Source organism: Glycine max, chromosome 9, assembly GCF_000004515.6.
Source record: "Glycine max cultivar Williams 82 chromosome 9, Glycine_max_v4.0, whole genome shotgun sequence".
NCBI classification, from domain to species: Eukaryota; Viridiplantae; Streptophyta; class Magnoliopsida; order Fabales; family Fabaceae; genus Glycine; species Glycine max.
In genome coordinates, this window is record NC_038245.2 from 19,107,599 (window position 1) to 19,134,279 (window position 26,681).

The window sequence follows — 26,681 nt, forward strand, 5'->3', positions numbered from 1 at the left end:
GTTCTCACTAGATTGACAATAATATTAAATATCTTTATAACATTAATTATTATAGACAATGATTGACATCTAGCAATGCATCGCTGCTACCCAACCTTTGGAAAAATCAATGATTCAATTTTAAGCTTTTTGCAACCACATCCATTGTGTAACCTTTGCCCTCTTCGTCCAAATGTATTGACCGGGCACAAGGCATAAGGTGTGTAACATCCTTTATTGTTGACTTCTTGGCAGCTCTCACATTACGACACTTCACTCAACTATTCATTGGTTAAAACCCTCTATAGGTAACCTTTTCTGAGACCTTAATAATCTACTTCAACTATTTTCAGGATCAATAACTATTCCCTCAAACTCCATAAGACTTTTCAACATGCTTTGTCCCCACTCATATGCTTTTCGAGGAACTTCCCAGAAGGTCACCTATCCCATAATTGCTCTAAGCCAAGTACGCTTAACTGTGAAGTTCTTAAGTTATGATATATCAAAAAGTAGATACACTTTATTAGTATAAGTAGTATTAATTAATTCCTTTAATTCATTCTCAAATATACAAGTCCATACCTACCCAGCCCTGGATCCTTCTCATTTTGGTGTGATTCGATCAAGGTGTTATAAGGTGTGTCATCCTTGTTAAGTTCAATCATTGATTCCTCGATACCAGATTGGACATATAAACACAAAATGGGCCCAATATCTCATATTGGTTAATTTTCATATGGCCACACATACAGAGCATTTCACTCTATCGAGAGACCTGTAGACATAACTCGTACTTTACATCACTCACATTTTTTTAAATCCTTTTCTTTCCTCGCAAAACCAAAAATTGTTTTGATGCAATCACTGTCGACCATTGCATTGAGATCAACCAATGTTGAACAAACCCAACAACAACTTTTCCTTTAGATCCAAACTCCTTTGAACCCTATCGCAGACAACCATTCCCCTAACAACCTTTTCTCCTCCAAATCTTCACTCATTTGGTATATCATGGCCAGTGAACCCCCGCATTGGAAAACTAGCCTTCAACAAGTCAAACAATAGAACTCTCCAACATTATGCCCCACCTCATCCTCCACTAAAGTCACTAACCTCCACTTCAACGCCTTTGCTTTGCTAAAAAATAATGCAACACAACTTGGGCTAAAAAAAGTCGTCTGGTCTTTTACATGGTGGCGAGATTAGTCAAGCCACTTGGAATTGTGTCTGGAGTAGATTGAAAGTGTCGACAAAGAATCAAAATTTTTCCAATGAGGGAGGGTTTATTCGGTGATAGGGTGGAAGGTGCTCCATTTTTGAAAGTGGTCTTTAACGATGTCAAAGATATAGTTACTTATTGGAAAAATAATCTAGTGTGATCATGTAAGATATACCTATTAACATGAGATTAATCCAAGAGTCAAAATTCATGGTCCATAATGGACCATCTATCAAGGTTGGTGGTCCATCTATTATTGATCATTTTTAACTACCAAAAATCGGTTAATATCTTTTAAAAGAGTCAACCAAGCACTTTCATTAGAGTTATGGGGGTGCTAAGTTACAATTAAGGATGACATTTGATGAAAGCGACTAAACAATGATAGATAAAAACTTACAAGATTGAATTTTTTTTATTAGAAATTAAAAGTAAAAGCTTGAAAAAGTTTAAAATTATAAAAGTAAAAATAAAGAAGCAAGGTGAACAAACAGAATAGTCACCGTGCCACAAGTTTTTGGTTCCAAATTGAAAAATTGCACTTTGCACAGCCACAGCAGAGGCATCAAGCAGCATTGAACGGTGATCACACTTTGCGTATCTATTGGAGACGACTCATTCGAAGAACAAGAAATGGCTGTGACACCTTTACTCTCACGCCGCTTCTTCAAAAAACAGTTTCCCCTCTTCTCCTTCTATTCCTCATTCTCCACCACCACCTCATCGCCGCCGCCTCCCATCCGAGTCGCGCTCACCGAGTCCGTGGGCCGCGCGGTCTTCGCCACTCGCCCCATCGCCTCCGGCGACCTCATACACACGGCCACCCCCACTGTCTGCCACCCCTCCTCCTCCTCCGCCCGCGCCGCCTGCTACTCCTGCCTCGCCGCGCTCCCCCACTCCCAATCTCAGGGTATCCCCTTTTGCAGCCAACGCTGCCACCAACGCTCCAAGGTTCCTTATCTCTAGCGTTTTCATAATTCATGAACACACATAAAAAAGCAAAGGAGCTAAGTGCAATTTAATTTTTCAAATAAGAAAGGTGTGCAATTATCCCTACGTTAGTTAAACTATTTATTTGGTCCTTTATAGTTGTCCTCATTTTTTAAATGCTAGCAACACATTAGAAGACACTCTTTATCATTATTATCTGACATTGATTGAAAATCACATATTTTCGTTGGTTCCACGTATTTATTACATGACGAGTCTCTATTACAATTTTGTAATTTTTAATAAATTTTAAGTTTTTAACCAATGTTATAATGTGTTAGAGAATGTGCCACTAGTACTCTTTTAGTTTTAGTCATTATGTAAGTTTACCAATGGGGTTGGCTCTAGGAAGAGCTAGTTTTCCTATAACAGTCAAATTCAAATTCTCCCAGGAAGATGTGACTACATTTAGTAACCGACCGTACTCCAAATAGGATTCTCTCAGAAGGAGGCTATATGTGGAAAACAAATTAAAAACTGTAAGTTTGAGTCTTTGCACAGTTATTTTGAAGCAAATTAACATTGCCAAAAAGATTTTTCAGTAGCTTTACACTACTTTAACTTTTATGCATGTGTAAAGACTAAAACCCACCGTTTTCTTGTATATGGACTAAAACTTAAAACGGGGACAATTATAGGGACTAAGTGAATAGTTTAACCTTATCCTTATTATCTGTGATATGTCACATTTAATATCTGACTTGTGCTTGTAAGTCATAAGTATGTTTTTAACTTATGGTTCTCTCACGCTTTGTGTGGTCAACTTCAATAACTCATGTTGTAAAATGTAATGTGGGAGTTTTGCAGTGAACAAACGTGTCCTTTTGCTTCTATGTGGATCTGTACTTATTTTGAGATTTTTTTTATGTATTTAGGGATATTACGATGTTGAGATGAAAGCGAATTGGGTGGCTTTTAATGACTATTGCTGGTATGAGAGTTTGTTCTCTAGCATCAGAAGATTAGCCGATTGGCATCTTCTATTGTGATGGGTTTCAACAATCTTTTAAACATCTCATGTGAATAAAGATTTATGCATCATTTCATTTCATCGGTGTTAATGGAACTAATTTTTGTCTTTGGTTTAGTAAAAAGCCTAATAGGTTCTATGCACTACAATTCATCAACCCCCCTCCCCCTCCCCAAAAAAATCTTGAATGTTCGATGGAAATTCTCCTAAGTTCACTTTTCTGTTTACTAAAGTAAGTTTAATACAGAAAGTTCGGTAGAAAGGAGGAAAAAGATAAAAGGAGCTATATGCTCTTCATCCCTTGTTATCCTTATTGAATGCTGTCACCTGTGTTGGTTGTTTGAAAATATAAAATTATTTAATTTGTCACTTGGCACAACTTCACTTCTGTTGATCTGAATGTTATGCATAGCCCTATTGAAACATTTTTTTGTGTTTAACACTTAACACCTTAGCTTATCATATAGTATTTTATTGTACCTAAAAGTGATACTTTCCTTATCTCTTTACAAAGGACCCGTGGTTTGAAATATCCCTTTCTGGTAAAGCGATTGGTTTGCATGGTCATATCAGGAGATGCCAGAAGTGACACTCTTGACATACTTCAGCCTGCCAATTTGACGCCTGAAATGGTTTTAAAGGTGAGACATTTAAAAGTTTAGGAAAATGACTAATAAAATTCAGATAATGATTATTTTAGTTAGCAGATTTCTTCTAAAATTAATGAAAACCATATCAAGAATGAAAGTCAAATGGTTTTCTTGTGAACATTTGAATGAAGAATCCTTTTTGCCTGTAGCTTTTCATGATTATTCTTTAATTTAGGATGTGCTTAGTAAAAGTGAAAATGGGAAGGCAGACAATGCAGAGGTGGAAAGTGTGTATAGAGTATAGACTTATATTATGTCCAAATAGGTTGCATTTATTGTCTTCCTTTTCTCACTTTTGCCAGCTCAAGCTTTCTGCTGTAAGTGGTCACATTTTATATAAATTATTTATTAGAGCAGGAGGAAACAATTATTTTTTATAAATTGGAATTGGAATTGGAATCTGATAAGTATTATAATTGGACAGCTTTGGCATCAGTTTTTTGCTGCTGTGATCTGTTTATGCATTGCATCATTTTTCAGATGGAAGAGGAGTTTCTCTTGCTAAGGAATGCCTTCACAAAGGCACTTATTGCAGATGAACATATTGCCTGTATCCTTCTTGTGTCAGGAACATTTTATATGAAGTAGATACACAGCACATGCATCGGAATAAAAGTTGAGAGACTGTTTTTCTTAACATTTCTAGTTTTAACTAAGCAATGGTACATTAACATTTTGGCACGGATTCGAATTAATGCATTTCGCATTGAGTTGGCTGGAGGACTATATGAAGATCTTCTTGCATCAGCTGTTGCATCTGTGGAAGCTGAAGCTGCTGTTGGAAATGCTGTTTATCTACTTCCATCCTTCTACAATCATGATTGTGGTGAGCACAATTTTCTCGTATTTTTCCTTGATTTCTATTATTCATATACAGATTTTCTCTTTTTTCATCTTCTGGTTGCTTGATTAATATATCCATATGGATCAGATTCTTTAAATTATTCATCTAACTCAGATGACTGAAAACAAGAAAAGTGCAATTTTAACAATTTGCATAACATGTTAGGGAACCAAGAATTGAAATGACAAAGAAAAGAAAGAGTTTTTTTTATTGAATAGGATGAGAGGAACAGAAAATAGGAGAGATAACTCTCCTCCAAGGGTTTCCCCTTCACAAAGGATTTCTCCTTTCACAAAGAGCTAAGGCTCAATCTACAAGATGATTAGATCCCCCTCTCTCCTATCCTTCTTCCCCTATTTATATCTAATAAACCCCTCTAACTAACTAATCAATATCCTAACTGTAGTAACTAACTCATTAATAGTCTAACTACCTTAACTAACTTTCCCTTCTCCTTGCACCCTAACAATACACCCCTCCTAAAAATCAACCTTGTCCTCAAGGTTGGAATTTGAAAACTGGAATTGCACACAGAAACTTCCTCAAGTTTTCTCTGATTGTTGGAAGACAACTGCATCCCTTGTAGCTTAACTGGGAACGACCCATTGCCTTTGCATGCAAACTGAGGTCCAGCGGCTTCGGTAGTGGGAGGGACAAGGGTGGACTTCATATAACTTTAATCACCATGACTGCCTCAGTACATTCCTTCTGCCTTAGCTCCACTGCTAAGATTTCAGCCATAGACATAACAAAATTTAATGCTAAAGGCTCACCCAGCAAGTTGACATAGCAAGGTTCCAACATCATTAATGTTCCATCCACCTTCATGATTGAATTTAGGCCCAACAATGATTTCTGTTTAATCATAACAATCTTTTTATGGAAATCTGAATCTTGAAAAGAATGAGGCTTGGTTGCATCCCCAGCTTCAGCTTCCTTCTTGATCAGTTTTGGTATTGGGTTATCAAGAAAATGGTCTGTGCAGCCCACATTCTTCACACTGTTTTCCTTGTGTTTCTCCCTCTTCATCGAAGGATCAACTTCTTCCTCCATCATAACTTTTTCAATCTTTGTTTCTCTTGCTAATATTGCTTCATCATTTTTGGTTTCCTCTCCTCCACATAGTGTATGGTTCTTGATTACTGAATCTTCTTTACTTCTGTTTTATGATTTCAAGAACTGCAATGGGTCATCGTCACACTCAAAATTGCTACCCTTTGAATCAATTTCCCCTTCTATGCTTCCACCAAAGGTGGGTAGTTCCAGCTTTTTGGTCCAAGAACTAGCCTCTGTTTCACTGCATTCTGACCCACTTCCCTCCATGCTACTTTTGTCTTGCTGAGTCGAATGAGGATCAACCTCTTCAGTCAATATCTTGCACAACATATGTTTCAGTTCTGAAATGTTGCTCCTCTCTTTCAAGAACACCGTGGAACTCTCCCTTTTTTCGATACGGGATTCCTTTTTCTTGCTCGACATGCACTCCAAGATCAATTCTTTGATCCGTTTTATGTCTGGCATATTGTCCTTGATGTGGGCAATGTCATGTCGAAGCTCCGTCAGTTTCTCCCCCTTGATCACTGGCCAATTTCTCTGACACTCCCACTTGGTTTTCCATCACGAACATAAATCTGGCAGATCGGACCAATTGTTTAGAGTTTGTAACTGAAGGGTTACAGCGTGTGCACGTGCATGTGCACACACAGGTACAGAGGGTTGACCTCCATAAACTGTCTTTTTTAGTTTTTACCTTGAAAAAGGATTAATCTAACTCAATTGGTATGCAGACCCTAATGCACACATTATATGGATAGATAATGCAGATGCAAAATTGAAGGCACTCCGTGACATTGTTGAAGGTTTGTGCTAAGTTGTATTTTATTTAATTGAATGCCTCTTCCCTTCTAATTATGTAGGTTGAAACTTCTAGTGAGTATTGAGTTCATTTGATGATGAAGAAAATATGCTCATTTTCCTGACAGTATTAACCTTCTAGACAGTGGGAAAATCCTTTTATGCTACCATTTTGTGCATTGCTGAATCTGTTTTTATGGGTATTTTTGTGATTTCTTCCCATTTCACATCAGAAATGTTTAGTGTTTCTGATTAGAGTTAAAACATTTAATAAAAAAAACCATGGAGTCTGACCTGCACGACTGCACTACATCTTTCTGGCATTGTTTCTAACTAACCCACAACTCTCCGGCTTCATTTTCGGCTGCCCCTCTATTCATGCATCATGGCACCACACATTGCTCTTTGTATTCTCTGTTCTGTTTTTTTTTCTTTGCCAATTCCTTAGGTCTCTGTTTGACTGTGCTCTGCGTGTGTGTACTCAACCACATTTGCGTTACTTTTTATTAGAGTATACTTACTCCACTAAGTGTTTTTACTTTGTGTATTTTGTTTTCTATTATCTGTCTGTTAATTGATAGTTAGTTATAGCTCTAACTAGAGTTAGTTTGTAACAGATAGGGCTAGTTTACGATTAGACTAAGTCTCTCTATATATAGAGATGACTCTATTCTTTGTTACTTGCCTTTTCATTTTTCTGATCGATGAGAAATCAGAGTTTATCAAACTCTATTATGGTATCACAGAGCGCTAGGTTGCATCCACACCATAGATTTTTTTGTTTTTTCCTGATCTTCGATTGATTCCTTCTCCTTTTCTTCAATCCTAGATCAATTTATCCCTCCACCACCAGCTTCCGCCGATCTTAGCTGATCCTCGCTGATCTGTGATCTTCGGTGATTCTCGCTGACCTATGCAGTAATGGCTACACCTGCTTCCATCGATGATGGAGGTGCCAATCCTCAGCCAAATGGCAGTCTGGCTTTGCCGTTTCAAAGTTTGGTGCAAACGAACTTCAATCATTCCATCACAGAAAAGCTCAACTCCGGGAATGACCTCTTTTGGAAATCATAGGTTGAGCCTGTGATTCGTGGATACTGTCTTCATCATTTCATTGCGAACCTACAAATTCTGGAACGATTTGCAACTCTTGAAGATTGTGACTCTGGTTGTGTCACTCTTGCGTATCGCGCCTAGGAGCAACAAGACCAGTTGTTGCTCCCGTGGCTTCAATCCTCCATTTCTGCTCCCATGCTTTGAAAGTTCATCGGCTGCACTAGTTCGTGGCTTCTCCGGGACAAGATCCACAACTACTTTCATGCTCACACAAACGCGAAGGCAAGGCAACTTCGTACGGAGCTGCGCCAACTCACTCTTGAAGGTTGTAGTATTTTGATTGAGATTCAGAACCTTGTTGATTCTTTTAGTGCTATTGGTGATCCTATTACTATTCGAGAGCATGTTGACATTATTATTGAAGGCTTACCAGAAAACTGAGTCATCTGTTTCACACATTGGGGAAGCTCTGGGTGGTTCGAATGGTGGGAATCTTGGAATCTAAACTATTCTTGGGCTGGATTCAAGATTGCTGTCATCCAAAGGTTTCAAGCTTCTAGCTTGGGAAATCCTTTTCAGGCATTTTTAGCACTGGAACAAGAAGAGACAGCGCAAGGATTCATAGGCCAATTTGAGATGTACATTGGAATTGTGAAGGGGTTGAAGGAGCCACTTCTGGTGGAAGTGTTTCTTAAGGGGTTAAAGGAAGAGATTAGCAGTGAGGTAAGGCTTGAAGAGTGGAGGAAAAGAACAGAGTTTTAGGGAAGTTACCCTTGAGTAATAGCAAGGGGTATAATCTGCAGAAACCCAGTTATTCGGGTCAGAAATTTGTAAGGGATTGGCAACCAGTAAATAGTTAGGTAGTTGATCCTACTAATGTTGCTAAAACAGGATCCAGTGGATGGTGAGGTAGAAGAACCTTCCATAATTTGTCACCTGCGAAAGTAAATGAGAAGATGAGGAAATGAGAATGTTTTACTTGTAAAGAGAAGTATAATCCTGCTCGTGTGTAAGAATAAACAGTTCAGATTGATGATTATGGAAGAAGCGGAGGAAGGAGGCCCTAAGAAAAATCAGTGGGAGGATAAGGAAGAAGAGGTAGATGGATTTCACCAACTGTCCCTGCATAGTATTGAAGGGTTTACCACCAATAAATCTCTTAAATTGTGGGGAAAAATTAGAAACAAAAGGGTGATTGTGCTGATTGGCTGCAGAGCTACTCATAACTTCATATCAGTGAAGTTAGTAAAGGAACTAGAGTTAGAGGTAGCCCCTACAAACCCCTATTCTGTAGAAGTAGAAGATGGACACAAGATTAGTTCACACAAAACTTTTATTTGTTTGTGTTCGGGGGTGCTGATTTAGTGTTAGAAGTGGAATGGTTGGCTGGTTTGGCTGAGGTTGAGGCGAACTTTGAGAAATTAACATTAGTCGTTAAGGTGCAGAATAGAAAGGTCATATTGAAGGCTGAACCAGAATTGATAAAAGCTGCCATCAGCATGAAGATGATCAGGGGTACCATGCTGGAATCTGACCAGGGATTCATGGTGGAATTAAAAGTGGCAGAGGGAAAGAATAGTGAAGAAGCAATTCCTGATCAAGTGGTGCAGGTGCTGACACAGTTTGAATAGGTTTTTCAGGAACCTTAGGGGCTACTGCCGCATAGGGAAAGAGATCATGTCATAACTATCCAGCAAGGGACTAAGATACCGAATTTAAGACCCTACAAATATCCGCATTAGCAGAAGGATGAAATTGAGAAGCTAGTAAGAGATATGTTGACTGCTGGAATTATCAGAACAAGCACTAGTCCTTATGCTAGTCATGTCATTTTAGTCAAGAAAAAAGATGAGAGCTGGAGATTCTGTATGGGCTATAGAGCACTCAACAAGATTATTGTGCCTGATAAATTCCCTATACCCATTATAGAGGAATTATTAGATGAAATTGGAGGAGCTGAATGGTTTTCAAAGCTGGATTTGCGCTCTGGTTATCACCAGATCCGAATGAAAGAAGAGGATGTCCAGAAAACAGCTTTCAGGACACATGATGATCACTACGAATTCTTGGTTATGCCATTTGGGTTAACCAATGCGCCATCCACCTTCCAGGCACTCATGAATGAGGTGCTTCGACCTTTTCTGCGACAATTTGCATTGGTCTTCTTTGATGATATCCTGATATATAGTCACAGTTTGGAGGATCACAACATGCATTTGAGGGCAGTATTACAAGTGCTGCAGCAACATGAATTGAAGGTGAACAGGAAAAAATCTAACTTTGGGGCCAGAATTCTCTGGAATATTTGGGGCATATCATATCAAGAAGAGGGGTAGAAGCTGACCCAAGTAAACTGGTAGCAATGACTAATGCTAAAGGTTTAAGGGGATTCTTAGGGTTGACGAGCTATTACAGGAGGTTTGTGAAGGATTATGGGAAAATTGCACAGCCCTTGAACGCTCTGCTAAAGAAGGATGCATTCCAATGGAAGGAAGAAACCACTTAGGTTTTTGAAGAGCTTAAGGCAGCAATGAAGAAGCTCCTTATCTTGGCAGTACCAAACTTCTCTAAGAACTTTGTCCTAGAAACTGATGTATCAGGAACTGGACTGGGAGCAGTATTATTGTAAGAAGAGGAACCCTTAGCTTTTTGGAGCAAGGCTCTCTCAGACAAGGCTCAACTCCTATGAAGCACCGACACTGACACGGACACTGGACACAGATACGTGGACACCTCACCTCTTGAAAAAGTTAATGGGATGCTGATTTACTTGTCAGTGTCGGTGTCGTGTCGGACACGGACACGGACACGTGTCGGACACCCAAACACGGCAAGGGGATGGGGTGTCCGTGCTTCATAGATCAACTCAAGTCAGTGTATGAGAGGGAATTGATGGTTGTGGTGTTAGCAGTGAAGAAATGGAGGCACTATCTATTGGGTAAGAAATTTATAACTAGAATTGATCAAAGGAGTTTGAAGTTCTTAAATGAGCAGAGGCTTATGAGTGAGGAGCAGTTCAAGTGGGCTACTAAACTGATTGGTTATGATTTTGATATTCAGTATAGGCCAGGAAAGGAGAATATAGTGGCTGATGCACTATCCAGGCAGTTTTCATTTTCAGCAATTTCAATGATGCAAAAGGAGGAATGGGCTGATTGGGAGGAAGAAATAAAAGTTGACCCTCCCTCAATTATATGAAATTTATCAAGGAATTCTGACTAAAATAGCAGAGAAGCCGAAATATGCCATTCATGGAGGTAAACTATACTTCAAGGATAGATTAGTTCTATAAAAAAACTCCACTAGAATTCCTCTACTTTTGAAAGAATTGCATGACTCCCCTTTGGGAGGACACTTGGGGTTTTTTAGAACCCTCAAGAGAGTGACTAATGTGGTGTTTTGGCAAGGAATGAAGAAAACTATAAGGGATTATGTTGCTAGATGTGAAATCTGTCAGAGAAATAAGGCCAGTACATTAGCCCCTGCAGGGCTGCTACAACCACTGCTTATTCCAACTAAGGTGTGGAATGTATTGAAGAGACTAGAGGTTGTGAAATGCTTGAGTGCTTAACCCACTTAGCTGATCTATATTTATATAGACTTAGGGAGTAAATACAATGTGAAATTTACAAGAATATTGATGAAGTTCTAGTACCTATGTGCATGCATGTGAATTCCTAGATACATGAATATGTGATTAACTAGGTACATTAATAACTATTCTTTGTTGGAACAAGTACCCATAAAATGTGTGAAACAACTACCCATACAATGTGTGTAATTCCAACACTTGGAACAAGTACCCATACAATGTGTGTAATTCCAACACTCCCCCTCAAGCTGGAGTATATAAGTCAAATGCTCCAAGCTTGGAACAAATATTTTGAATTCTTGGTCTCCTTAGAGATTTTGTAAAGATGTCTGCTAGTTGATCATTAGAACTAACGAATTCAGCAATAACTTCCTTAGAAAGGACTTTCTCCTGGACAAAATGACAATCAATCTCAATATGTTTAGTTCTCTCATGGAATACTGGATTAGAAGCTATATGTAGGGCAGCCTGATTATCTCAACATAGCTTCATTTGTTGAGTATTTCCAAACTTCAATTCTTAAAGAAGTTGTTTAATCCAAATGAGCTCACATGTGGCTACAGCCATAGCTCTATATTCAGCCTCTGCACTAGACCTTGCAACAACATTTTGCTTCTTACTCTTCCATGAGACAAGATTTCCTCCAATAGACACACAATATCCTAAAGTGGAACGCCTATCAATGCGTGATCCTGCCCAATCTGCATCGCAAAATTCAACTATTTGAGTGTTTCCTTTGTCTTCATAGAGTAGTCCTTGTCCTGGGGTCCTTTTAATGCATCTCAAAATTCGAATTATTGCTTCCCAATGATCATTATGAGGAGACTACATGAATTGACTCACCACTCCAACTGTAAAGGAAATATCTGGCCTTGTAATAGTGAGGTAGTTAAGCTTCCCAACCAATCTCCGATATCTTTTAGGATCAAAATAAGGCTCCCCCTGATTGGGTAGCAATTTTTTACTTGGATCCATGGGACTATCAATTGGTCTACAATTTGACATACCAGTTTCTTTAAGTATGTCTAACGCATACTTCCTTTGTGAGATGATAATCCCATCTTTTGACTAAGCAACTTCAATTCCAAGAAAATATTTAAGTTTTCCCAAATCCTTAGTCTGAAAATGTCTAAATAAATGTTCCTTCTGTTGAACAATTTTTTCTTGGTCATTTTCTGTGATGACTATATCATCTACATAGACCACCAAGTAAACACATCTACTCGATGAGGTATGACAATAAAAACTGAATGGTCTGCTTCACTTCGTTTCATCCCAAAAGCCTGAACAACTGAGCTGAATTTTTCAAACCTAGCTTGTGGGGATTGTTTGAGTCCATAAAGAGAACTCCGAAGTTTGCAAACCAAGCTAGACTCCCCCTGAGCAACAAATCCCGGTGGTTGCTTCATATAAATCTCCTCTTCTAATTCCCCGTGTAGGAATGCATTATTAATATCCAACTGATACAGTGGCCAATGACGGATGACAGCTATGACAAGAAAGAGTCGAACAGAAGTAATTTTAGCCACAGGGGAGAAAGTATCTCCATAATCTAGGCCATAAATCTAGGTATAACCTTTGGCTACCAATCGAGCTTTGAGGCGATCAATCTGTCCATTGGCCCCAACTTTTATAGCATATACCCATCGACAACCAATAGGTTTATCGGCTTCCAATGATAATTTTAACTCCTCTACTGCAGATTGGGCTTTTGAAACATAGACAACCATGTCATGATCAGTTTGTTTAAGAGTGGCCAATTTCTGAGCAGCATCATGCAATTATTGAATGTCATTAGCAAAAACACTTTGTGCCTTTTTCCAGAAAGAATAACAAGTTTTGAAGGCTCTGAAATTTGTCAATATAGTTGGCTCAACAAACTGCCACAAGAGAGCACAAAGCTGATAATCAAGTTTCTTCCACTGCTCGCGTTTGTCTTCTGAAATCTTTTCTGAGGATTGCTCTAGATGTTCATGATAACCTTGGCCAAGAAACCAAAGTTTAACAGAGGCTGACCATGCTAAATAATTTTTTTCATTCAATTTTTCTGAACTGATTGTTGGTGTTCCAGAGATAGAGGAGGTAGAATCATCAGTTTTCTGAGAGTCTGAAGCCATTTCAGCACTTGTCAAAGAGTTGTCTAATCAAAGAACTGATCACCTAGGAAGGAAGAGGAGAGGCCGACGATTTTTGGTGAGGGTGACCAAGGCGGCCTTGGATAGTGGGCAGGTCAGTGAAAGGGACTTTTGGATATTGAGGTTGCTGTTTGGACAAAGGGACAAAGACGGGACTTTAGGTTCTGCTGACCAGATGCAAAAACTTTTAAAGAACAAACAAGGTGGCTCTAGATACCATATTGAAGAGACTAGAGGTTGTGAAATGCTTGAGTACTTAACCCACTCAGCTGATCTATATTTATATAGACTTAGGGAGTAAATACAATGTGAAATTTACAAGAATATTAATGAAGTTCTAGTACCTATGTACATGCATATGAATTCCTAGATACATGAATATGTGATTAACTAGGTACATTAATAACTATTCTTTCTTGGAACAAGTACCAATAAAATGTGTGAAACAACTACCCATACAATGTGTGTAATTCCAACACTTGGAACAAGTACCCATGCAATGTGTGTAATTCCAACAGACTGATATCTCCATGGATTTCATTGGAGGCTTACCAAAAGCTCAAGGGAAGGACACTATATTAGTGGTAGTGGATAGGCTGACTAAGTAAGCTCATTTTTTGGCATTAAGTCACCCTTATACAACTAAGGAAGTAGCTGAGTTATTCATTAAAGAAGTGGTGAGACTGCATGGTTTTCCTGCATCAATAGTATCTGACAGAGACAGACTTTTCATGAGTCTCTTTTGGAAGGAATTGTTCAAGAGACCAGGAACCCAATTGAAGATGAGCACTGCCTATTGTCCTCAAATAGATGGGCAGACTGAAGTAGTGAACTGATGCTTAGAACCTTATTTGAGGTGTTTAACTAGAACTAAACTAAAATAGTGGCCTAACTACTTGGCCTGGGCTGAATTCTGGTTTAATACCAACTTCAATATCTCTACCAAAATGTCTCCTTTTAAAGCTTTGTATGGACATGAACCCCCACTTTTAGTTAAAGGAGCTGACATTCCTTCTAGATTGGAAGAGGTAAATCAGTTGAGTAAGGAGAAAGATGAATTATTGCAGGAACTGAGGAACAACCTGCTCAAGGCTCAGGATAGATGAAAAGATATGTCAATAATCATAGAAGGGAGCTAGTCCTTCAGGAAGGAGATTAGGTCTTTTTGAAACTGCAACCTTATAGAATGAAGTCTCTAGCAAGAAAGCCAAATGAGAAACTGAGTTCACTATTTTATGGACCCAACAAGGTGATACACCGAATTGGAGAGGTCGGGAACTCCTAGAGGGTAGCAAGATACATCTGGTGTTCCATATATCTCTACTCAAGAAAGTGGTTAAGCCCACTTGTTCCCCTCAACAATTACCAACAGCCCTGAATGAGAATTGGGAACTGCAGGTCCAACCAGAGAAAGTAATGCAGAGTAGAATTTCAGAAGATGGCAGAAAAAAAGTTCTCATCAAATGGGAAGACTTACCCCAGCATGAAGATAGCTGGGAACATGCTGATGAAATGCAGACTGTTTTTCCTCAACTTGACCTTGAGGACAAGGTCCATCTTGAAGGGGGGGGGGGGGGGGGGGAGGTCTTGATAGATGGGGAAAGGTGTATGTTAGGAGATATCCTTGGAAGAGCTAAAGAGCTGTCAGTTAGTGAGGACAGCTAGGATAACTAGCTGTTAGTTAGTTAAGAAACTATTAGTAGAATTGAGAGAAATTAGTTAGGGGTTAGAGAGAGAAAATTTAGAAGTGGAGGGTGGTGGGACCTCGAACTCATTTGGTATTCTGACTTGGGTGTTGGAAGCACCACCATAATAATACAATCTTTTCCTCTGTTTCTGGTCCAGTTCTACCAGTCACGAGGCTCGGATTGACAAATTCAGGAAGAAAGCTATGGATTCGGTTAATGTTGCTTCCACATCCACTGTATCTTCTGTGATCAATCTACCTCAAGCTAACTTTGTACAATAAAATAACTCCCAGCAACAGTCTGGCAATGACAATCAGAATCAGTTTCAGCATCAGAATCAATATGAAAACACCTCCCAAAATGATTAATCTAAATTTCAGAATTATAATGGTGGTCGTGGCAATCGTGGTGGCAGAGGACATCTTTCTCTTCTTTTAATAAAAGTACGAATCTCATGCTTCATAAACTCTTTTCGAAAATCTACTCTGTCAGTCAGTTTGTAAAGGATAATTCAGTATATTTTGAATTTCATCCTAAGACTTGCTTGGTGAAATCTCAGGTCTCCAATGAGATTCTTTTCAAAGGACATCTAGGGTCTAATGGATTGTATACATTACCTCACATGCTGTCTTCAAGTGCTCCTACTCAAGCTCATTTGGGAATATGTCTTTGAATTCTGTTTTACATTCCTCCTTTTTACAGGCTGATTCTCTTGTTGAATATGCTTCTCTTAATTCCATTACAGCAAGCACTTGGCACTCTAGATTAGGGCATCCAAGTGCTGCTACTCAAAAACTCGTAATGCAACTCTGTAATATTCCACACATGAATAAAAATGAGCTTGACTTTTGTTGTTCTTGTTTTGGTAAACACATAGACTGCATTCTCCTTTATCTTCCACTACTTATTCTCAACCACTTGAATTATTTTTCAGTGATCTATGTAGTCCTGCTCCTTTTGTTTCCTCCACTGGTTATAGCTACTATGTTACTTTTGTAGATGCTTTTACTAGATACACTTGGATTTTTCTTCTCAGACACAAATCTGAAAAGAAAACTCTGATGGCACTGTCAACAAGTACAAAGCCAAGTTGGTGGCCAAGGGTTTTCATCAGCAGTATGGCACTGATTATATAGAAACCTTTTCACTAGTAATTAAGCCTATTACTATGAGACTACTTCTTACTCTGGCTGTCACCTGACCTATCACTGGCCCATTCAGCAGCTGGATGTGAATAATGCCTTTCTTAATGGTATTCTACAAGAGGAAGTCTATATGCAGCAGCCTCCAGGTTTTGACTCTACCACCAAATCTCTGGTCTGTAAACTTCACAAGGCCATCTATGCTCTTAAACAAGCTCCTAGAGCTTGGTTTGACAGATTAAAAGACCAGCTTCTGCAACTTGGTTTCCAATCCAGCAAGTGTGATCCATCCCTTTTTGTCTATTCCAAGGCCTCATCAACTTTTTATATGTTGATCTATATTGATGACATAATCATTGCAGGTAATAATCCTACTTTGCTGCAACAGCTTATTACCAAGCTTAATAATGCTTTCTCCCTCAAAGATCTTGGTGGCCCTGACTATTTCCTTGGAAAGGTCAAACATCAACCTGGTGGGTCTCTTATCCTCACACAAGCCAAAGTATATTCAGGATCTGCTATCCAAAACTAATTTGTCTGAGGCAAAGCCTATCTCCTCCCCTATGGTAACTTGCTGCAAGCTAACAAAGCATGGTACTGAAATTCTTACTGACCCTTCCATGTACAGATCAGTTGTGGGTGCTCTGCAATATGCTACTATTACCAGACCTGAGATAAGCTTTTCTGTCAACCAAGTCTGCCAATTTATGAGTCCTCCTCTTGAAGCCCACTGGGTGGCAGTTAAAAGGATACTGAAGTATCTCAAGGGAACCATTTCATGGAGGTTGCATCTGAGCTTGCGAGGGAGTATTAGAGTATACTTACTCCACTAAGTGTTTTTACTTTGTGTATTCTGTTTTCTATTATCTGTGAGCTGTCAGTTAACTGATAGTTAGTTATAGCTCTAACTAGTGTTAGTTTGTAACAGATAGGGCTAGTTTATGGTTAGACTTTAAGTCTCTATATATAGAGATGACTCTATTCTTTATTACTTGCTTTTTTCATTTTTCTGATCAATGAGAAATCAAAGTTTATCAAACTCTATTACTTTTGTTATTATTGACTTTGTTAATAATACCTTGGATTGAGGATGATTGATAGACCTTCTGATTATTAATTATGAATGTCTTTAATTTTGGGTAATTTTTATTTTTATTTTTGAGCATTTATGTGTATAGTAAAAATTATTAATCTCGTGTCTATGATTTTCTGTATAGTGGTTGTCCTGCTACCCATTATAACATTTTTGGGGCTGGCCTCTCCACACCACGATCTAGGATTGTTGACAATCCATGTCTGAGATTTGAGAAGTGATCATAGAACATAGTTCTTGACATATACTATTATATAATTTCCTCCCTGTTACTGGTTAAATGTTTTTAGATTTGGCTTCGCCCAGGCTTTAGAATGAATAGGTTACTATCAAATTCCTCTATAGTGTCTTACATGAGTGTGATACAAAGTTAGTCGAAGTTTAAAGAAGAAAATCAATGTCACATTAATGAAACAAATGGAATAAAAGGATAGTTGTAATGAGCTTAAAGGACTTATGAAAGTTTTGATTGATTAGATGCCAATGTGATCAGTTTATTCTGTTATATATGTGATCATTCTTAGAAAAATTAGTTGTGTACTCTTGTTTTTGACGTTCTTGGTGATGCATCATTTTTTTCTATTCATCGTTCATAATCATTCTTCCAAATAAAATTAAGTGTTTTGAATTTATCAGCATGTTTTATTATTAGAATAAAATTCCACATTCAGTTTCCAACATTTTACTGGAGACAAATAATGTCAAACAGTGGTCTTGGTAAATAGTACTCACCATTGATCTGAAATGCTTTTGCTGAACTAGCATTGACGCACTACAAATCTCTTTTGGTAAACTGCAGGTGAAGAACTTAGAATCTGCTATATTGATGCTAGCCTGGACCGGAATGCTCGGCAAGAGCTACTGTCTCGAGGTTTTGGTTTTCAATGCAATTGTAGTAGGTGCTTGCATGGCGATTAGTTATTCTTCTCTTATGTTTTCTCGTGGATTTTGCAATATGTAGTAGTCGTGACATTGCAAAATTTCCCGAGTTATGTCAGGTACATTTTTTGGGGAAGATTTGCCCCATTGTGTGACTGCGACGATGTAGTTGTTCTTCGTACGATTTTACTACTAAAGAATGCTGGGAGGAAATTTTGAGTTTGCCCTAACTATAATGGAGAAGAGACAAAAATATTAAGTATTATATAAACAAACAACAACAATTGCCAAGGGATAGGTTGCCTTTTTGCGATGAAATGGTCAAAATTTGAGCATCATCCTTTCACTCTAATGTCCTCAAAATTTAACCTTCAACCTTCTAAAGTTAGCACTGCACTAATTGTCAATCGAAAATCCCCTAACCCTATATGGTGTTATTAACATTCAATTTCTCCTAATTTTCAATGGTGTCGTTCAGTGTTATTAGACTAATTGTAACGACCTCTTAAGGCACAAACACATCAAGTAGCACGTGTCAACTAACTTAACGGTGTTAGACTATTTGAACAACAAGGACCAATTTGAACCTTTTTAAAGAATTAGAAGATCAAATTGAATCGCTTTTTAAAAATTAGAGAAAATTGAATCCAAAAAAATTAAAGGACTAAATTGAACCAAAATAAGAAATTAGAGGATCAAAAAACTAATTTAACCATAATATTATAATCACACAAATTTAATGCTAGTACCTAAACTTAATCAATTTTAATCCAAAGGATTGACGGAGTAGTGTAAGGTTTTGTTGCGTTCACATGAGTAAGAACGATCTATTAGTGGTAGCCATGCATCACGAGCGATAGGTTGGAAGACACTCGTGATCTCTAATTTAGGACAAAAAAAAATTAACCAATTTTCTTAATAAGTATAAATTGGTTGACATCTTGTAAATAAAGACAAGGAGGGGCTACAAAATTTGCGAATTGAAGAGATCAAATTTACTTGTGAGGGTTCTATAATCATATTCTTAGGATTCTATTAATACAGTCCATGGTGTTTAACTTACTTGACTAAAGTGCATGAGTTATTGAAATTTTTCTGATATTGTCTTCAATTTTCAAGGATAAAAAAATTGTATCAATACAAGTAATTTGTATAATAATGGAGGCTTGGATTAAAACTAATAGAAATTTGGACAAACTCATTTTCTTTATGAAATAGCAATTAGAAAATCTTGGAAATGTCAATTGCAAATTTCCAAACATTAAATCATGCGAATGATTTTGATATATAATAAATTGATGAGAAAAAAGCTCTTTACAAAAAAAAACACGCTTTACCAAAAAATTGATGAGAAAAAGGTAATCATATTATTGGTTTGTGTGTGATGATACTCTTTTGTATTGTAAGAAGTAATTAATTGTTGTTTGTCCAAAAAAGTCTTTAAACATCATTCATAACCATTATAAAAGGGATCATGAGAAAAAAATATATACAGCCCCAAATTGAAAGAGGAGTCATGTGCAAAAAAGATATATCATCCCAAATTGAAGGAATAGTCATGTGAAAGGGGACATCCCGAATAGAAGAGATGTGGGGGCAAAGAGATATGAGAAAATTTATTGTGAGTGAGAGAATATTTTTCATTTCTTGTAAATCTTGAGTGAGAGATTTGAGTTTTGTAGGATGACATATTATTAGAGTTTTTTTAAAGTTTGTTCAGAAAAGAAAATTGTAATATGTATTTAAGATGATGAATATATTTATCCGGCCATTTTCAAGGATGTAAATAAGAGATATCAAATCATGTTAAATTATGTGTATTTCACTATTTTTATATGGTATGTATCTTTGTGTGTGTTTTCATATGAGATTCTTGTTTGTTAGGTTTTTCCCTAATAAAAAAAAGGGTTCTAGGGGAAAGAGTGGAGTAGAAACTAAGTAAATAAAAAATGTTGTAAACAATATAAAAAGGTAAGTTGAAGAAATTCAATAATAATTTTAGTATTTTATCATTGATATAAAGATTTTTTTTTATTATGAAGAAAGTTTAGTTCAAATAATTGAACATGGTGTATGAATTGTTATAAATTTTCTTATACTTATATTTGATTCCTAAAAATAAAGATATTTCTTTAATTCTCTCATAAATTGATTATGATTAATAAGTTAAGTTTAATGGTGATGTAATAATAATATAAAACAAATATATCATCCAATCATAAAGCACAAATAATTGTAAAATATTCATTTATCGAAAATAAAAATTACAAGTAAATCTTATTAATATTAACTTGTTATATGCCCTTAAAGAAACTTGTTATATGCTATTTATTTATGATGCCAACTAATATAAAATTAATAGTGAAATTTATTCTTCCCGTTATTATGTAAAATAAATACACAGTACCAAATTACGAGTCCCATGCACGTATCTGCCAAAATTAATAAAAAAAAAAAAAAAATCACATAAATAATGCGTTTGCCGGGAGTCGAACCCGGGTCTATTGCTTGGAAGGCAATTATCCTAACCGTTGGACTACAAACGCTATTAGATGTTAAGAGAAATACATTCAATACTTTTTTATAGTTGAATGTTAATTCCATGGCTCGGTTGTATAATTGATTTTTGTTCTAATAAAATATAAACAAGCACATATTGCCATACAAATATGTGATTTTTAAAATATTGTGATGTTAAGCTAAGGTAACATTTGGTAATTAAATATAAGGATGAAATCAAAGAGAACTGGTCATAATAAACTATTGCATTTTGCCCTAATCAACGTTACCTAAATTTTCTTAATTCTTATGTAATTATTTGACTTCAGCCTATACATTATTCATTAAACAGCTGGAGTTATTATTCATTACCATGCATTCCTTTTACACTTCTCCTCCCCCCCCCCCCTCCCCCCCCCCCTTGAACTGAACGTATATAATTTCTAACATTTGATATTTATGATTATCTATAGAATATAGTGCATTTGAAGCTTCAATGTTTTGTGCTCATATGTCACTTAGGTTGCATATGTTACACAATATATTACAGGATAAATACTTGAATTAAAGGATAATTTTTGAACATGTGTATTATTTGATTAACAATAGAAAATATAAATAATAATACAAAATTTATTAAAATATCTTTTTTAATATCTATTATCTTAATATAATATACATCATTATTATATTTTATGAGGATTCAAAATATAGAATACATACAAGCAAGTTAACTAGTTGGTAATGTAAATGTTAAATATATGACATGATAAGGTTATTTAAATTAGTAGATAATGTGAATTCAAAATACATGAGGCATGATAAGGTTGTTGAGTAAAACTAAAATATCAAACATGTGGTGTTACAAACAACAAAACGAAACACATGTCTTTAACAAATGCGGAAAACATAATCAGAATATACCTCCAGCCATATTGCCATGAAAGAATTATTTTATTTTGATTCTTCCAAGCTCCCACTCTTTCTTTTTAGATGGTATATCAGACGAAAATGAAAGATGTGAGCTTAGAGACCAAACACATGTTGGACATTTTAGTGTAATTGATCTCTTTATTTTGTTAAAATAAGAGTGCACGCTTATTTTAATGTAATAACGAGATGTTCGGTTTAGGCAAATTTTGGAAGTTACATGGAAGTTACTAAAACTTCCATCAACGGCAGTTTTTAAAAGAGAAAAAACTTCCATCAACCGCCAAAAACCACCTGTTCTTTGATCATAAATAATCATTCTGGTTCAGAAAGCATAACGGGTGACAAAACATACAAGACCAAAACAAAACTCTTGAATTATAATCTTCTGATTTTATCCGATTGAACAATTTTGGTTGAACCCCGAAATTTGATTCAATCTGAAAGTGTTATACACGACTTCAGATTTATCCAGTATCATCTCGTTTTTCAAATTAACCAACAAAAGATTGAATCAAATCTTTCGAGATGATGAACGATAGTTCGAAGATGATAAGCAAGTTTGCGAAGTTGGACAAGTTTGAAGGGCAGGATTTCAGAAGATGGCAGAAGAAGATGCACCTTCTCTTGACAACATTGAAGGTGGTGTATGTGCTGAGTACACCGATGCCGGTGTTTATGGAAGACGAAACTCTAGATCAAACAAGGAAGCGTTCGAAATGGGAGAACGACGATTACATTTGTCATGGACACATTCTGAACGGTATGTCTGACTCTCTCTTTGATATTTATCAAAATGTTGAGTCTGCTAAGGAATTATGGGACTCTCTTGAATCCAAGTATATGGCAGAAGATGCCTCAAGTAACAAATTCTTAGTTAGTAATTTCTTTAATTACAAAATGATTGATTCGAGACCTGTTATGGAACAATATAATGAACTGCTGCGGATTTTGGGTCAGTTTACTCAACATGATTTGAAAATGGATGAATCCATTGCAGTTTCATCTATAATTGATAAACTGCCTTCTTCTTGGAAAGACTTCAAGCATACTTTGAAACATAAGAAGGAAGAGTTGACTCTGGTTCAACTCGGTAGTCATTTCATGATTGAGGAGTCGCCGAGGGATCAAGAAATTGACAAAGTCAATGATAAAAACGTAGCAGGTTCCTCTTCCGTTAATATGGTAGAGGAAAGTGGAACAATTAAGCAAAATTACAATGCTAAAGGTAACAAACGAAAATTTCAAGGAAATAAGAACAAAGGTCCAAACAAACAGACAAAATTGTCATGTTGGAAGTGTGGGAAACCTGGTCATTTAAAGAGGGATTGCCGGGTGTTCAAAGGAAAGAACAAGGCTGGTCCAAGTGGGTCTAATGATCCTGAAAAGCAACAAGGTCAGATTGTAGTGAATAATTTTAATTCGAATACGAATTCAAATTATGTATCACTAATATCTGATGCATTCTATGTGCAGGATGATGACGTTGCTTGGTGGTTTGATTCGGGAGCAACAAGCCATGTGTGCAAAGATTGTCGTTGGTTCAAGGAATTTCGACCAATCGATGATGGCTCTATTGTGAAGATGGGCAATGTTGCAACTGAAGCAATCCTAGGATTAGGTTGTGTGAATTTAGTTTTTACTTCCGGAAAAAGTTTGTATTTGGATAATGTCTTATTTGTACCTGGTATTCGTAAGAACTTATTGTCTGGTATGATTTTAAATAATTGTGGTTTCAAGCAAGTACTTGAAAGTGACAAGTACATCTTGTCAAGACATGGTTCATTTGTTGGATTTGGTTATCGTTGTAATGGAATGTTTAAATTAAATATTGATGTTCCTTTTGTTCATGAATCTGTTTGTATGGCCTCGTGTAGTTCTATAACTAATATGACAAAATCAGAAATTTGGCATGCTAGATTAGGACATGTTCATTACAAAAGATTAAAAGATATGTCAAAAACAAGTATGATTCCTCCTTTTGATATGAACATTGAAAAATGCAAAACTTGCATGTTGACCAAGATCACTAGGAAACCTTTTAAGGATGTTAAAAGTGAGACTAAAGTCTTAGACCTTATTCATAGTGATTTGTGTGATTTGCATGCTACTCCATCATTAGGTCATAAAAAATATCTTGTTACTTTTATTGATGATGCATCAAGGTATTGTTATGTATATTTATTAAATACAAAAGATGAAGCTCTTGATAAATTTAAAATTTATAAGAAAGAGGTAGAACTTCATCAAAATGGGCTAATCAAAACTCTTCGTACGGATAGGGGAGGTGAGTATTATGATCCGGTTTATTTTCAATCTACTGGAATAATACATCAAACTACAGCTCTTTATACACCACAACAGAATGGTGTAGCCGAAAGGAAGAATAGAACCTTGAAAGAAATGGTGAATTCCATGTTATCCTATTCGGGTTTAAGTGAAGGATTTTGGGGTGAGGCTATGTTGACAGCTTGTTACTTGTTGAACCGAATTCCTAACAAAAGGAATAAGGTTACCCCATATGAACTTTGGCTAAGGCATATAGTCAAGTGTATAATGGGAAGTCTAGACACTTGGGTGTTAGACACGACATGATTCGGGAGTTAATCATGCATGGTGTGATATCAATGGAGTTTGTGAGAACTCAACATAATTTGGCCGATCATTTAACCAAAGGGTTAAGTAGAGATCTCGTGAAAAGGTCGGCTGTGGGATTAGGATTAAAGTCCATATGAAATCTCTTATGTTAAGATACCCAATTCCCATCTAATATGACATTAGGTGCTGAATTCAATGTGGAAAGCTTAGCATGTAGAGATTGGAACACATCATCGAAAGTATCCCAAAAGGAATGTGTTCGGTTCTGTAAGTTAGGGAGGTTGAAGTATAACTTCTCAATGGTTCTTTTGAAAAATTACATTTGCAGGTGCAAGAAAGAAAAGGACTACCTATATAAGCATGAAGTTTAGCCGCTTCAAGAAGCTGGGACTTGGCTTTGATATGCTTATGAAGGATAGGGACACAGGCTAATAAACTAGTGTCGAGCAAGAGTAATGTTATAAACTATTGTGCAGATTATCTTCATGTATTCATTATGAATAGAAAGGGTTCAATCCTTAGTGACACCCTGATATTCGAATATTTGAAACGTGTAATTTGCTAAGATGAAATTCAATCGTCACGATATTTCATCTATGCAGTAGTTTGTTGTATGTTATGACTTTGGTGATTTGATCGGTAATTACACTAAAATGGGGGAGGTTTGTTGGACATTTTAGTGTAATTGATCTCTTTATTATGTTAAAATAAGAGTGCACACTTGTTTTAATGTAATAACGAGATGTTCGGTTTAGGCAAATTTTGGAAGTTACATGGAAGTTACTAAAACTTCCATCAACGGTTGGAAGTTACATGAAAGTTACTAAAACTTCCATCAACGGCAATTTTTAAAAGAGAAAAAACTTCCATCAACCGCCAAAAACCACCTGTTCTTTGATCATAAATAATCATTCTGGTTCAGAAAGCATAACGGGTGACAAAACATACAAGACCAAAACAAAACTCTTGAATTATAATCTTTTGATTTTATCCGATTGAACAATTTTGGTTGAACCCCGAAATTTGATTCAATCTGAAAGTGTTATACACGACTTCAGATTTATCCAGTATCATCTCGATTTTCAAATTAACCAACAACACATGTGCTATATATAAACATTTTATCATCAAGAATGCATTTAATAGTCATTATCACTCATTAATGTCATTCAATATTTGGTCATTCAACTCCAAAACTGATGGAACACTTGACCTTCTAAGTCCAAAACGTTCATACCACTATTAAGGAGTTAATCAAAGCTTTTAATAGAAAATTATTACATGTTGTAGCTAGTAGATAATGCAAATTTGAAATATATGACATGATACGCTAACTGATAATGGACAAAAAATAAGAGAGGTTGGGATATGCATGTCTTTTAAACACTTTGAGACAAAAAGTTGTCCCATGATTTTCTGAGTAACAAGAAGTTTAGTTTTTGTCCTGTCCTCCTCTGATTAATATTTATTTTGTCCAGTACCGTAAATTTTAGCAAATCAAATGATCCCTTAAAAAATTTGACCCCTTCTTGACATCACTCTTAATAATGCTAAAGAATAATCATCAATAATTTAATACATTAGGTATGCTTTTAATTTCCTTATTATTATTCTTTTATGAATTAGTCTCTCCCCATTTTTTTTAAATTTAACTCCTTATTTATTTCAATTGTGTAATTTTGATTTATGTGTAAACTTAACCTTCCATATTTAACAAAAAATACAAGCATGACATTTCTATTGTACTCTCACGTCAACATTCCTACTACATATTGAATTTTAACTTAAAAAATTAATCAAAATTGCACAAATAAAACAATGACATCAAATTTTGCACAAGAAAAATAAAGTCAAGGAACTAAATTTGCAAAATAATAATAATAAGGGGACAAAAAAAATACAATTAAGTCTAGCTAACCTGTATATATATCTTTGATTTAACATGTAAAAATTTTAAGGGTTTCCTAGATTATCAATTATAGGAAACCAACATGATCTTGAAACTTATGATTCTCACAAATAATAAATAAATCAATAATGCGTATATTTCTCCATAATGAGACTTCTCTCTGATGTACTTTGATTTCTTGGAAGAGGAGATAAACAAGATTGCACTCCCTTGACTATTCTTTCTGCCTCTTTACATTTGTGATTGTGATGACTAAAGATTAGAGAGAACACTTTTCTATCACGAAGTAAACCTTGATTCACGTTTAACCCCCTTTTATAATCCCTACTTCCATCAAGTAGCATTTATCTCTAGAAATTTTTCCTATTTGACCCAATTGCAATTTAGTCCTTAATTATTAATTATTTATTTATTAGTCTCTACATAAATCACATGTCTATCACGTGAGACATAAATTCTAACATAACCACCATAGATACATGTATTCATGGTGGCTAAACCAAAGATACAGCTCAAGGGAGAACCAAAACTAGCCGTGAGTGTCTCACTCACACCCTTTCTTCCCCTATATTTTCTAATAATGAATAGAACATAGGAAACCACCACTTACCAAGAAGAGAGAATGATAATCAAAACAAGTGAAAGAAAGAG

The 26,681-nt window shown here is 36.2% G+C and overlaps 1 protein-coding gene and 1 non-coding gene across 9 annotated transcripts; one reads left to right on the plus strand and one right to left on the minus strand.

Annotated features, from left to right (window-relative positions):
- The first annotated feature begins 1,620 nt into the window (after positions 1-1,620).
- On the plus strand, positions 1,621-18,307 carry LOC100801270 (histone-lysine N-methyltransferase ATXR4). 8 transcript variants are annotated; one of them, XM_014762074.3, is made up of 8 exons: positions 1,624-2,152; positions 3,067-3,122; positions 3,676-3,802; positions 4,292-4,361; positions 4,458-4,637; positions 16,485-16,595; positions 16,751-16,937; positions 18,015-18,230. In XM_014762074.3, the coding sequence occupies exons 1-7, from the start codon at positions 1,835-1,837 to the stop codon at positions 16,798-16,800; spliced, it is 912 nt and encodes a 303-aa protein (XP_014617560.1). In that variant the 5' UTR covers positions 1,624-1,834; the 3' UTR covers positions 16,801-16,937; positions 18,015-18,230. The 8 variants fall into 8 exon arrangements, with proteins under 8 accessions (XP_014617559.1, XP_025979514.1, XP_006587182.1 ...); XM_014762073.3 differs by lacking the exons at positions 16,485-16,595; positions 16,751-16,937; positions 18,015-18,230 and adding exons at positions 6,470-6,514; positions 15,980-16,478 and having other exon boundaries at positions 1,621-2,152; XM_026123729.2 differs by having other exon boundaries at positions 1,623-2,152; positions 16,485-16,937.
- A 2,261-nt stretch (positions 18,308-20,568) lies between these two features.
- Positions 20,569-20,640, minus strand: TRNAG-UCC (transfer RNA glycine (anticodon UCC)). Its single transcript has one exon. It is a non-coding gene; the product is annotated as a tRNA-Gly (tRNA).
- Positions 20,641-26,681: the final 6,041 nt, after the last annotated feature.